This window comes from Dermacentor variabilis, chromosome 10, assembly GCF_050947875.1.
Source record: "Dermacentor variabilis isolate Ectoservices chromosome 10, ASM5094787v1, whole genome shotgun sequence".
NCBI classification, from domain to species: domain Eukaryota; kingdom Metazoa; phylum Arthropoda; class Arachnida; order Ixodida; family Ixodidae; genus Dermacentor; species Dermacentor variabilis.
In genome coordinates, this window is record NC_134577.1 from 17,741,928 (window position 1) to 17,756,987 (window position 15,060).

Below are 15,060 nucleotides of genomic sequence, written 5' to 3' on the forward strand. Positions count from 1 at the left end.
CAGTATATGCATGATAAAGGTTTTTCAACATAAAATTTTGTGACAAAATGATATAGAATTCAAATAGAATTTTAATAGAATGTCAAGCTAAAGCAAAACAAAATTCTATAGCAACAATATGCACTTGCTGAAATCATTACATCATGGCCAAAATTGCACGAAATATTGGTTTTTCAAGGAGACTGACAGCAATGCAAAGGGTAGCAGGTAATGCTGCTTAAAGCAAGATTTGGGCATGAAGACAAATGCATGCAGTGAAAATTTCCAAATTAAATTCTTTAACAAATAAACATAGTTTCTGTACAAGAATGACTGACTAAAACAAAAGCTGCAAACAAAGCAACTCAGCAAGACAGCACCCCAAGGATGCAACATGTGCAGATGTATCAGCTGCACTTGTAATCACGGCAGCCTGAACTATCTCTCAATTGTAAAAAATGCTGTACAGTTCATTCTACAATTGAATCCTTATTTTGCGAACAGGGAACGGTCAAACTTTCATAAAATCGGGAATTTCATAAAACTTAAAAATATGAGAGCACCTTTGTAAAATGTCCAATTTATGTCTAGAAAGAAATTTGGTTATTTTGCCCTGCCTGGTTTGTCACTAAGGATTAAGCAGCTCTTCTAGCTCAAAACAGCAATGAGAGCCTCTCGAGTCCCAGCAAACCATCTGAGGAGGTCGACAGCGTACATGACCTTCAGTAGCCGTCAGTACAACACCTACGTTAGTGTCCATGTCCTCATCTTCTAACACTTATTCTGCGTCAGCACCAAGCTTCACAAGGCTCCCATCATCCAAATTCACTGTTACGTCCATATTTGCGCTGGCATCGGCACTAAGACAGTCATCAATGTTCATGCCTGGCGGGACAGCACCAAGCCGGCTAAGCTATTCCCAGAAACTGGAAGTAGACTGTTCGACCTGCTGCCTGGGGCTAAGCATGACCTAGCTTTATTGTGGAACATTCCGAAACCAGCAATCGTAAAGCAACTGACAAATACGGCTTATGTTGTTTCACTCTAGACTACAGTCATCACTTTGATCACCATAAGAATGCAAATCCTCTTTCTCGGCTGTTCTTCTATTTCCTTTTAGCCATGCATGCGTAAGTCTCTCTATGGCAAATTTAGCTGTTTTTCCACCTTCTTTTCTTCAGGGCAGCTTCATAAAATTAATAGCAATAGCTAACGTCCTTTGAAAGATCAAATCCGTAAATACATTAAGCCCAATGGCAAACATTTAGGGAATTTGTAAACTAGGGAAATTCATAAAATCGGCTTTCGTAAATCGGGTTTCAACTGCATTACAGTTAAACCTCGATTTAACAAAGTTCGTAAAATCCACAATTTGCTTTGTTATATTGAAATATCATTATAATGAAATTCAATCTTTTAGACAAATACCAAGTACAGTCGTCTATGAATTTTTGTTACACGGAAGAGACTGAAAAATGTTCTGCATTTTTCGGCAATTGGAAAAAGCAAACATGAATGAGAAAGAAAGTAATTTTCTTGAATTTGAGAGTTGGTGACGAAAGATACGGTTTTATGGCCTGTCGACAGTACCTTCACATCGGCGGTACAAAGCGAAGCCAGTTACACTTTTGCATTCACTCCAACCCTGCAGCTGATAGTGTCACCCGCAGTGGGACGACCTTATCACGAAAAATTCCAGCAGTGAGGAGCGAATGTTTAAATTGCCTCCCACTTCGACGGACTCCCAAACTCAAGATTACGCAACCTCCAGCACTAAACAAATGAGAAGACGGTGCACGATGTCATACGCCATCTCAACTAGCCCAATCTTTGCAAACGCAGGCTGCATATGTGCTAAGCAGCGTTGACAGCCATGCACAGCCACCCTAGAAGAGGAGACACGTGCCAACCTGTAGTGTCAATCTGAACCCCCCAACTTCACCCACCTTCGCTTCACGTTACTGCGAGCTCAATCCCCTCCCCACTTCCCCTAGCTCACATGGGACAGCGCTCGTCAAGCCACCATCCTTCTCGGCTCACCTTGGCACGCTTTTACTCGCACGTAAAGCGTGCAGGGTGTGGGGCGCATTTGGGCTTTACATCTTATCTTATCGCATTTGGGCTTTACATGAAACATGGCACCACTGAACTTTGTCGTTCGATCTCGATCGCACAGCGCACAATTTGAAAAGGTGCGCACGCAAGCGTCCGCATGTAATTCAACCATTTGACCATCTGTATTTGCAGAAGTTTCCGTTTATTGTCCCGGCATTCCTTCGCAGAGGCAGTGAAATTTCATTAAATCTAAACGTGCATAAAAACACTTTGTTATACTGAGCTTCAATACATGTTCTATGGACAAGGAGTTACAGAAAGTTAAATACTATATTATATTGAGGTAAATATACTTTCAGATGAACGCCTGCATGTGTTTGCTCTCACACCACTTGCTTTTTGAGCAACGCATTCTTTTGCCAAGTAATGCACCTGTCTGTGCATTACAGGAAGACAAACTGGAAAGACGAAAGCACTCTCCTTCCAGCCTATCAAGTTGTTCAAATTGACTTCCTGCTGGAAAGAATGATGCATTACTAGGCCAGCCAAAATGTTTGGATCAACCAAAATCCCCTTTTAAAATCAAGTGATTTGATGCGCACTTAAAAAAAGCCAGCCAACCAGAAATTTCAGATTTTTACAAGTTATCCAGCATGCTGAATTATCCCAATGTGAACCATGGCAAGTTAGCTGTACAAGTTATCACATAAAGTATAAAACTTACTTGTTTTATTGCTCACCTTTGCTGGCTGTACACTGACAAATTTGATTATTACATTTGTAATACCAGAGCCAAGCACAGTTGAGCAATGAGGATATTTATGTTCTGACACCAGAAGGCAACATAAAACGCCACAAATAAAATATCATTCATGCTCACCTCTAGGATTCCAGCCTGTACGAATGCTAACAAAAGGAGAGCTAAGTAGTTTCCCACTAAATTTGACCTGAAAGCAGGAAAATAAAAAGAAACCATACAGGAGGGCATGACTCACTTGGTTTTCTAGTGACAAAGAAAAAGTAAAATAACAAATAAAAAAACAATATGCATCACAAAAATTACCATGAGAACATTTCGAAAACAAAAGTTCAACTGCAAACTTGCAAAAAACTTCATTATTTCACCATCAAAGTGAGCTTCTTTTTGTATGACACATAAGGACGCCAACTACAAAAGTAAAGGCTTAATCACACCAGCAACTTGAGGAGGTCGTGAGACCATTTGCGACTAGGCGACCAAAAAGTGACTGAAGGTGACTGATGCTCATACCGGCAAACCCAGCTGAGCACAAGCTGCAAGTCGCAATCTTCAAGAACTCTAGGGATCTACGCAGTTCCCATGCACTTCACCGGTTTCGCATTCCGGCAACAGCCATGGATTTTGATCCGAGCGAAGAGGAAGACGTCATCACTGTGCTGATGTCGCAATTTGTAGTTCGCATTGCACGAGAATCGGTGCATAATTTTTGTGCTTTCCTTTGCTGCTGGGTAGCCTCCTGCAAATGCTACTGCATACACTCGACCCGTTGCTGGCACTGCTGCACCCCAGCATCACAAGGCAAGACTCCAATTACATTCCTGTAGTCTGTCATGATGGCGTGGACTTTGTCACTACATTCCTGTAGTCTGTCATGGTGGCGTAGATTGTGTTTGGTGTGACACAGGAGGACGCTGGATGAAAACACGTGCTAACCTTCAGCGCACCGCTGACTGGTTTAGCCGTTTTGCAACCACGGCCGCGCGACTGAAAAATCGAGGATCAGACAACAGGCTCAAAATAATCGTTTTTCAAGAACAACCGACAATTTGTGACTGGTCGCTTTGCGAACAAACTTGGACATATGACTGCTGTCAGTCACCGGTGTGAATGAGCCTTAAGCATGCCATAATGCCACAGTTAGGTACGATAGCAGTGCTGATCGTCAAAATGTCCATTGGTGACTGTGAAACCATAGTAGTACTACCACTACTTTTTCATTTAACGGAGTGTCATTTTTACATGGGGGTTACTGCTTATCACGAGTAGCTCCCGAATACACCGTACCATTTAATTATTCTATCATCAGTTTCTTGTCTTAGGCATTATCTATGATGGTGCTCTGCCGCCTTTTACTGAGCTGACTAAATTTCATGTAACTAACAGGATAAGCATTGGGACATTCCTGACATACTGTCACGTCATAGTGCCGGTGAAAAATCCAACACTGTCAATACTGCGAGTTAAGAATCTTACCTCTTCACTGAGCAAACTTGCACCCAGAAAGACAAGCAACACTCAAATCACAATGACAGCATTGAACACAGTCGCGGGTCTGAATTCATGAGTCAAGTGCATCAACTACTTATACATGACTCATCATACATTTCAGGGCAATTGCTGATGCTTGCGTAAATTCGAGAATGTACACTATTTGCAATACACGTACAATATGATTAGTCGAACAGTTAACCCTTTGGTGGTCAATGACGTAAATATACAGCGCCGCGAGCAAGTCCGAAAATGGTCGATGCCGTATATTTACGGCACCGTCTGAATGTTTAAAAAGCGCGCCAAATTCCTAACTTTTTCTTTTCTGTCATGTGCTGCCACTACATGAGGATACAGGGAATTTTTTTTATGCACCTCCCTCTCTCGGTTTTCGTTGCATGGTTTGTTTTAGCATTAGTTTGCTCCCGTGCGTCTATATACCACTGCTCGCGCATTGGCGTGTGCGCGGGCAGGCAGCCGTTTGGATTTTGTTTCGCAGGCGGTTTCGGCTTTTTGCGCTTGCGAAACTGATGGCTATCTCGTTCCTAATCGCTCAAAGGGCGACCGCTTGTTTCTCGCTCGTTTAGTGCTCACAGGGATGCGCATAGGAAGGATGCCACTGTGCATGCGTTTCCGTTTCGTTTCTTTCTTTTTAAGACTCGCGAAAACTAATTGCCCTAGCTGGTTGGCGATAAGATGAAGATTAGCGGAAGTTTGTCACACGTTTTGCTTTTTTTGATGGGCACACAACCAAACAGTTTTCCTGAGTGCGCGCACCTACACAGTTCGATTCCGCTATGGATGTACGTATTAGTGTAAGAGCAGGAACATTTGAGGCTTGTGAAATATTCTCGTGTGTGGATTTTCAAAGCCTTGAACTATGTGCATAAAAATGCATCAAATTTTTAATTTTGATAAGTTTATTTCCTTTTTATTGTTGTTATTCATGAATGAAGAGTGCATATATACGAACGCAAAATACTATTCTTTTTTCTCACTTTATGGTCACCCTAGAAAAACTACGGTAATTTTTTTTTAAATAAATCCCTAAGAAGAATCGGAATCTGTAATAAAAAAAAATCGACCCTGGGCAGTCGCATATGGAGAAAAAAATCGACCCTCAAAGGGCTAAGGTCACGACCAATGTGGTCAGTGCTCGTTGTAGGATGCATGCAACCAGGAAAAGATTGGCTTTTGAATGTTAGGCCAATAGGTTCCCCAGAATGACATCACTAGGCAACTGCAAGGCACAGCGAATGGGTTGTCGTGAAGGCAGCAAAAAAGTGTGAATGCGAAATCTTCACATAATAGAGCTAGACACTCTGCAACAGAATGTTTTTACTGGAGGTCCTGTATAAATTTGTATGTAGTCACGTGAGCAAGAGATATATGCAGGTTCTAAAGTGCAGTGATGGAAGCAGCACTTAGTCTTACGGAGCAGAAAAAATCAGTTTGGTGTGGGAATATATGCTTTCGGGGCAGAAAAATTTGGTCTTTCATGCAAGGAAACAATACTTTGGAGCAATAACTCACTGCTCTGGTGCAAAGAGAAAGTTCCACATGCAGTTAATGGAAAATGATGCGGTATGAGATAGTATTTTTAATAAAAATTGCACTCATTATGTACCATGTTTCCTGATGCATAAGATGCAGTTTCTTCTAAAATTTTCGGCGGTGTGTCTTATACAAATGCTCCGGATTGTCTTATATGTATATATATTTTTTGCATTTTGGTAAACCTTGAAGGAACTCCTGTTGATGCTGATTAGTCTTTCTTTTTTAACTATTATGACAGCTCAATGCAAATGATGTGTCATAAATGCAATAACAAATAGTCAACCTCCGCAAACTAGAGTTCCATAACAAAAAAAACAAAAACAAAAAAGAAAGTCAATAGAATGAAAAGAAAAAAAGAAAATATGTCGCTTTACGAGTTTTCAAATCACGGAAGCTGTGCGATGCTCAGAAGCCGCAAGCGGTGAGCTAAAATAGCAAAAGATGGCGACAGTTGAACTGCTTGCCCGAACGGTTTGGCGTTAGGCCCGTTCGGCCCGCTGCGCATATTCCAGCCAGTCACCATTTGCAGCTTTGTTTATTCGGTTTGTTTGCTTCGCTGTCATTCACTGTTCACCATTCACCTGTTGTATGCCGCCTACTAAACGAAAGAACGACGCAGCGTAAGCTTACTGCTGTGGAGTACGCGAAGAAGCACGGGAACCTGGCAGCAGGCCGTCATTTCAATCTCACCGAAAAGATTATTCGCACATGGCGGCAGTCTAGAGAGAAGCTCCAGGCCATGAAGAGCGGCAAAAAAGGCTGACCGCGGCAAGAAGGCGCGATCGCTAGAACTTGAAGGATGCCTACACACATGGGTTTTGTAGCGACATGCCCAAGGTAGGGCGCTATCAATGGTGCAGCTGCACCTGAAAGCACAGACTCTGGCCAAAAAAAATGGCCGCTGTTGGTTTTGTTGGTGGGCCATCGTGGTGCTCGAGGTTTATGTGCCGCAAAGCGTTGGTGATTAAAGCCCGCACAAGCATGTGCCAAAAGCTCCTGGAATATTTTAAACAGAAATTAAACGATTTCAGTCTTTCGTAAAGAAAGAAATTAAAAATTATGGCATCTCCGACAGCCGTATTATATATATGGGTGAAGTGCCACTGACATTTGATATTCCCAGGGAAAGGAGTGTGGCACCGGAAGGTGATAAGGCCATCACAATTAAAACTACAGGCCACGAAAAAGCGCATTTCACAGTTGTGCTTGCGTGCTGTGCCGACGGGAGGAAGCTTCCACCCATGATAATTTTTAAAAGGAAGACCATGCCAAAAGAAGCTTTCCAGCCCAGTGTTGTCATAAGAGACAAATGTGAAGTGCTGGATGGATGAGGACACGATGGGCAGGTGGCTCGAAAAGTGCTTTTTAAAGCAGCCAGAGGGCTTTTTTAATGTTAAGAAGGGCCTTCTGGTCATGGATAGCATGCAAGCGCACATAACTGGGATGACGCTCAAGCGCGTAAAAGCCAAAAACTGTACACTTGCAGTAATCCCAGGCAGTATGACTAAAATACTACAGCCTCTGGACATCGCGGTGAACCGCAGTTTTAAAGCTGTTTTGCTACGCCTGTGGGAGGCATGGATGACTGAAGCAGAGCACAGCTACACAGCAACAGGGCACTTAAGGCACGCGCTTCATTAAGCGAAGCTACGAAATGGGTCTGTGATGCCTTGAGTGCGGTTTCAGATACTACAGTGAGTGCGGGGTTCTGCAAGGCATGCCTACTAGCTTCATCAGCGCCAGAGCTCGACGAAAGCAGCGATTCCGAAGAGTACGCCTCAGTGATGCTACCGCCAGAACTCGCCGAACTTTTTGAGAACGCGTCGGAAGTAGAAGACTTTGAGTAATAAAATGTTTCTCCTGTATTTATGCGGGACGTTTCTTAATGCGTGGGTGTGCACTTTTTGTTCCGCAAGTTCGCTTCATAGATGTTCACAGGGAGACTAGTACTCCGAGATGGTAATTGTTAAGTAGAGCATTTCACAATACTTCCGAAACCACACGTTATGAAGTTTCTTCGTGGCAAGTGCGTGAATATAGGTGCGTCTTATACAACGAGAAATACAGTATTATACTAAGATGCAACTTATTTTCTTTGAATTGATGTTCCATTTTCTTAATTCTTACATAAAGAAATGAAGATAAATGCAGTTTTACCCTAATTCACAGGTAATTCTAAATTTCAATAAAGTGTTCGTTCCTCACAAGCTGTTCGCTGGCTTCCTTATCCCTTTCATCTGCTATAGCTTTAATATGTTAAGCGTGTTATCTGCTAGACTCATGTCCCTCTCAAGTTGATACGTACAGCTACCCGATTCAAGGACGCTATCTTTGTTGCTGTCCTCGCAGGCATAGATCATATATGGAATAGCATTGGTGTTCTGTAACTTGTGCATCCCTGTCTAGCTCCTTGTGCTGTTTTCACATCTTTTTTTATGTCCGGGCTGTCTAGTCCTAATACAATGCGCCGTACACAAAGGCGCGTCAAGCATCTGTGCCCTCACAGTTATGCATCACCATAGTTATATTAAATAATTATTTATAAACTACACACAGCAGATGTAAAACACTAATCAAAGGCATGTAGATACTGAAGGATCACAAAGCGACCGCAAATATCTATCACTTGTAGTAATGAGAAATTAAGTGCCACAGAAGAGCACACTCTGACACATAGGACATCAATAGATGCAAGAACATCAACAGATCCAAGAAAAGTGCATTTCAGCCAACTAGCTGAAGTATGTGCTATTGTAATATGTCCGTCCCTGATTGGTTTTTTGCACCTGCTCTGATTATTCGACTTCCCCACGGTACTGCTGCATTCTCCGTAGACACTGGCAGATCCAGAAAGGAAGGGGGGTCCCGGGCCCTGCCTAAAATATGCCCATACACTTCAGTGCTGACAAAATTGAATGTGTTTTCCTTTTTCTGTTTTTATTGTTATCTGCTCAAATATACGGACCAGGTGCATGTCGATGCAGGAGTGGCACAACACATGTGATAAACGATAATTTGGCCCAGCATTTAGCAGCATTTCCTTCACTGCACAGTTTGGCACAACTGTGCAGCACTTACATCACTGAAGTGTTCTTAGCTCTTTTATTCCAGACCCAAATAGTTGATCATAGCTTCCAAAAGCATAGATGCAATGGAAAAGTTTTATTTTATTGAAGTTTGAACAGACAGTTACAAGAAGAGACACACAAATTGACATCCATATACGGAGGACAGACAGATCAGTGCAGTATTGTCTCTACCTTTTTGTGTATGTGTGTCAATTTGCACTTAATTTCTAGCAGCTATGTTTCACTGCATAGCTCAGCAAAATTACTTCCAAGAGAGTTGTTATAAAAGCAAGGAGGTTGCCAGTAACTGCGTTTTCATGTAGAACTGTTGGCATACATTTTACACTCAAATTTTTAGATACAATTTAAGGACTGCTATGAGAAGCTGTTGTCTCTAATGCTCAAGATAACCTTCTGATACCAACTGATCATTGCGTTAAGTCGAAATCGACTATATCGAACCCGTTTACATCGAATTATTCTATATACAGAACAATTTCTGGACAAGGTATGGTTACAATGAGTCTATATAGCAAAAATTACGCTTACATCGAACGAAAATAGCAGCGACTGCCGATATATCGAACGTCAAGCGGTGGAAAAGTGCCCTTAGAAGTTGGCTTTCCCTAGCAGTGCTGGGGAAACCCGGCTCCAACCACTCTCCCTACCGTGACCGCACTGCCTCGGATGAGCCGTCGACAGCTCCCTGCAAAAAATCATCCTGGCCCGCCCGCAGCGCTTGCTCAGACAGCCAATCAGAGGCTCTTGTGTCCTCATCGTGCAAGATGGCGAAAGTGCGAGTTGTTTCGCTGCTTTTCTGGTTCTTTGTGTGTGCGCCTTGTGGGCCTTTTTTCGCAGTGTTGCCATGATGGAGCCGCACAATTCGCCTTTCGTCGTAAAGCTCGAAATCATAAATCGGGTCGAACAGGGTGAGAAGTCGGATGTCCCCGCAGTGTGCAAGATTCTGAGGAGCACTCTCAGCACGATCTTGAAGAATAAGGGGGATATTAGGGCTAAAGCAGCTAAACTAGCGACTCGGTACCCATGGCGCCCGACGCGTACGCACGACCGTGTACGAGTGGTTCATCCCAAAAGACTTCGGCCGTGCCGGCCCTCTGCGTGCTCGGAGATGACTGTAAATTTTGATGAATGCGACGAAGCCGTTGCCGGTGTTGCCGAAGTTTGGAGCCAGCTGTCAAAATTTCCTAAAGCTGTTGACGAATCAACGGTGGATGAGTTTATGAGTGCAAATGCTGGTGTCGCGACCATGGGAGAGCCCAAAAACAAAGACTACATTGCCGACATTGTACCGAGCACAAGTGAAAGTGGGCACAATGAGGAAAGCAACGATGGTCCTTTGTTCACACCCTCTGAAGTGATTGGTGTGCTTGAACTAGTCCGGTGATTCTGTGTGAATGCGGAAGGTTGCGGCCTCAGCTGCTCCGACTCTTTGGACAATGTGGAGAAGTGCGTGCGTCGCAGGCAGTGAAATTGTCCAAGCAGAAGAAAGTGCAGGACTATTTCATGCAAAACTAAGATGGTTTCATCAATAAAGTGATCTTATAAATGGTATGTGCTTTTACAACTTCCAATTATTTAGCAGGCTTATATCGAATTATGTTCTATGTCGAACTGATAGGCGTTTTTTTTTTTTTTTTCCGAGTTTGATGTAGCCGTGTTCGAATGTATGTGTTTTACAAAGAAGGTAGTGTATTCCACACTTGTACACACATATTATAGGTTGACATTTTAATAAGATTCTATATGCAAATTTCATAACACTTCAAGAGACAGAGGGGCTGGATATCTAAGTTTAAGCAGTGTGCTACAATTACTAATTAAAGTCGCAAAATACTATGGCAAGCTCAAATTTTGCACTGTATAACAAGCTTGACAAGCCTATAACAGCTTGTCGACAATTTAAAGAACCAAACAAGCAATAAAAGAAAGAAGTTAAGATCTAAAAAGTCACCTATGCTTTGATGGTGGCGGTAAAAGATCACAAGCCTCTGCAACCACGAAGCCCTCATATAGCTTCCATGACTCCCGGATAGCCGTTCGATCTGCAAACACAAGTCGCATAACAGTGTTTAGCAGAACACGTTTTGCAAGGTATGCATATGCATATGCATTTCTGGCATGAATTTCTTAATCGCAAACCTCCTTCACTAGCCTCCATAAAGGCAACAATTATAGTCAAACATCATTTAGCAAAGTCACATTTGGCACAAAAGTAGTTTTACCTGACAAGTGTTGTAAGTGTACATGATGATACCGGCAGGGAAAAAGGAATTGTAATCACATCGAGACGAAAAAAATGCAACCGTTTGTGATGCCTGCAACAGGCCAGCAAATGGTCTCTCATACGTTTTGATAAAGGCCTGTTGGCAGCTTCCCATGCCAGTGTGGGGCACTTGATGCAAAATTATAAACACGCTTTGCACAGATGGTAATACGCAACCATGCAATCAGCATAATCAGGTAAGATTGGCATGTTGGCTAACAAGCAAACATGCCATGTTTGCCAGCAAACCCAAACCTTGGCCAAAATGCAGACATGTCCAGAATGTGCCTTTCCAAGTTGCTCTTGCAAACTATTTGACATCTTTTTCTGCCAGAGCGCATAGTTTTGAGCTGCAGAGTGAACAAATAGTCACTTGGCTATGACTGATGTCCCAGAACTTACATTTTTGGATGTGTCATAGCAGCAGAATACTCATTGGAATAAAGCATAGCCAACATTTTAGATTTACTTTATTACACTTGATAATGTGTTATACCTGTGCTCATTATATTGAGGATTCGACTGTTTAATAAACTACAGTGAGAACAACAACATGATGCAACTCACCAGCTGACTTGAGTGCAGTTTCAAAATCACTTGTCCATTCCGGAATACGAAGGCAGAAGACGTCGTACAGCAACTCAATTATATTTTTCTGCATAGATAAAGGAAGTAATTTAGTGTTGTTTTATACGGCTTACATCATGTTTATGTATAAATATTTAGTTTTCGCTTTTAAATGCAACAAATTTCAGTCAAATTGGTTCAGCGAAACAAATAAAATTGACAGCATCTTGTGTGAGTTTGAATGAGGAGGGCCGATCTTGAACTACCTCTTAATATTTCCATTCGCTGCCTTTTAAACAGCGAGCCAGACCAAAGAAATGAACACAAGTAACTGATCATCACGCACTACCTCATTTTCATGCGAACACTTTTCATGAAATCAAGAGTTCGACGAAAATTCGTCAGGTCGGGATTGCTTATAGTCGAGGATAAAATGGACACCGACCAAAAACATTAAAAGAAAAGAAACCAAGACGTTTTGGCTCCCATACGGGGGCCTGCTGAGAGATTCGAATCACTGTTTATTATTGGTAGCGTTTAATGGTGCAAAGACTACTGTAGCCATGAATGAATGAATGAATTAACTAATTTATTCCCCTTTTAAGAACACCAAGCTATGGACTAATATAGTACTATAACCAATAAAATCTTTGAACTGTGAATAAAGAAATACAGAACCTTTCTTTGAAGGTGACACTTTTGTTCACTACAACAAAGGAGCCAGATTTACCTTATGAATGATGCCTGACAATCTTATGTTCAGAGGCCATGTTACAAACCTTAGGCAAGAAGAAAGGGGGTTAACTGAGGGGCCCGATTTTTATTTGTCATATCATAAGAAGCCAACAAACACTGACACCAAGGACAACATAGGAGAAATTACTTGTGCTTAATAAATGAAATAAAGAAACGATAAATTAATGGAAATTAAAGTGGATGAAAAAATAATTTGCCACAGGTGGGAACCGAACTCACAACCTTCGCAACATGCAAAGGTTGTGGGCTCGGTTCCCACCTGCAACAAGTTGTTTTTCATCCACTTTAATTTCCATTAATTTATCGTTTCTTTATTTAATTTATTAAGCACAAGTAATTTCCCCTATGTTCATGCAAAGGTTGTGGGTTCGGTTCCCACCTGCAGCAAGTTGTTTTTTCATCCACTTTAATTTCCACTAAATTATTGTTTCTTTATTTCATTTATTAAGCACAAGTGGTTTCCCCTATGTTGTCCTTGGTGTCAGCGCTTGTTAGCTTCTTATGATATAACCCTTAGGCAAGTGATTGTGCCTAAGATACACAATACTAGGAGCCAATATTATGCCATAACAATTAGAGCAAGTCTTTAATCTGTTATTCGGTCTTCTGTATCGTCAACATACAGTGGCTTGTAAGAGTGCCATTCTCAGTACGATCTTGTGCTCACAAGCTTCTATGCAATCTAATGCTACGATGCACATGAGACAGTTATGTACAGTCCAATCTTGTTAATTCGAACACGCTTAATTCAAACTGACGCTGTGGTCCTGTCAAAGTTATGTGTATTCCAATGGTTGAAAGTGCCCAAAAATTTGAACGCACAAGCATTTGCGACGGTTAATTCTAACATACTGCACTCAGACAATGCTCTCAGCAGCGCGCCAAATCACGTGGCGGCGCCTCCGACCAGCATTGCTGTGACCCCGCCATGGAGGAAGAACTTAGGAGAGACCCTTCAACGCTGCTGCGTGTGAAGAAAAAAAAAACGAGACAAAAATTTCACCCTCTCAAATGGCAAGGTCGCCGTTTCTGCGTCGTGCCGTAATGCCCCAGCAATGCTAGCGGCCAAACGCGCACCACGGGAGAGATCAATCCTGGGCCAATTTCTCGCTGCACGCGGTGGCACTAAGCGAGCCGCAAGCAGAGAAGACCAATCAGAGTGGCCCCTAAAGTGACGTACGCACAGGAAACTTGTGTCATGCAAACCCACCCAACCACTCCATTCATACTCGCATCTTGTTCAGCCGGACCACTTCTTTCGGACTGTTGTCTGCTCACGTCAGCTTTCAATTGCACTTGTTTTTTTGTTTTGCAATGACAAGTCTAAACCGAGATGTCCCAATAGAAAAGTTGTTGGAGACAGTGCGCCATATCTGATTCTGTATGACAGGACAGACCCTAAATACAAGGACACAAAGGCGACACCTATTACCTCATTCCCTTTGTCTTTTGAATGCGGCAACGCTGCAACAGAAGGATCACACCAACGTGGTGTATGATCAGTGGCAATGACTTTGTTACTCATGTTAAGAATGCAGGACAAAGAACGTAAATGCAGTGCCGATCTGTCAGCAGATGAAGGAAAAAGTACCCGAGCACGCAGGGGGAGGAGCAGCAGCGGAGGCACAGTCCGGCCTCGGCAACTTCGCTGCTTCGGTGGCAGTAGGTGGCAGAGGTAACTAGCGCCATCCATCCAGCTGGCGGGAAAGCAAATCCATTTTGCTCCCGCCTTTTCTCGCAACTACGCTCCCCTTGTGCTCCCTCTTAACTCCCTCACCTTCGACAGTCTCTGCGCATGCGCGCCTCCGCACCGGCGCCACCAGACCTGCACCAGCTTAACCTACTCCTTGAAGTTTCGTTTTCTGCCACTATCAGGAAGCGAGCGTTGGCCGGCGTGGGCAGTTTCATAGTCCTCGCTCACTACACACTTGCACACCACAATATTTCGTGACTCCCAGTGTTCGTGCATCGTGCTATGGTGCACGAATACTTCAAGAACAAGTTCTTTTTTTTAATTCGAACTTATTTTAAATTGAACAAATTTTCGGGCCCCTTTGAGTTCAGATTATTAAGATTCGGCTGTACTAATTGAATAAATTACTTGTAACTCCTAAATTCTAACAATCACATTAATGTGGTGAAGTCTTACCCTTGTGTCAGGAAGAGGAAGCCAAAGAACTTCTATGAGAGATTGCAGACCGGACGGTGGAGGCTTGCAGAAATACACCATCCCTAAAAAGAACAATGACAATGCTCGCATTTTAACTATACCTATGAGGATTACTCACAATGCGGACATTTCAAACTACCATTATGCAAGAAGCTCATAACAGAAATGTATGGCCACCTTGGACAATACTGCAGCAAAGTAACATAAAGGCTTACCGGGCCAGGACCTCAGGACTGAAGTCATGGCTATCCTACTTGACTGAAACCTCAGCACCTTGTCATACCTGTAGTCGGAAGGATACAAATTAAAGTTGATATTTGAGCTGTTTCATGGAAGGCATCATAATGTCTAGCACAAGGCAATTATACTATTTCAT

The 15,060-nt window shown here is 42.6% G+C and overlaps 1 protein-coding gene across 2 annotated transcripts in view; it reads right to left on the reverse strand.

Annotated features, from left to right (window-relative positions):
• The window catches only part of rictor (rapamycin-insensitive companion of Tor), a 67,693-nt gene that overhangs the window by 41,315 nt on the left and 11,318 nt on the right, over positions 1-15,060 (reverse strand). For both annotated transcript variants that reach the window (XM_075671777.1, XM_075671776.1), the window contains exons 7-11: positions 14,900-14,967; positions 14,664-14,746; positions 11,759-11,846; positions 10,880-10,970; positions 2,915-2,981 (exon numbers count right to left, since the gene is read on the reverse strand). In XM_075671777.1, the coding sequence (XP_075527892.1) occupies positions 2,915-2,981; positions 10,880-10,970; positions 11,759-11,846; positions 14,664-14,746; positions 14,900-14,967 (397 nt within the window). The remainder of the gene's footprint in view (positions 1-2,914; positions 2,982-10,879; positions 10,971-11,758; positions 11,847-14,663; positions 14,747-14,899; positions 14,968-15,060) is intronic.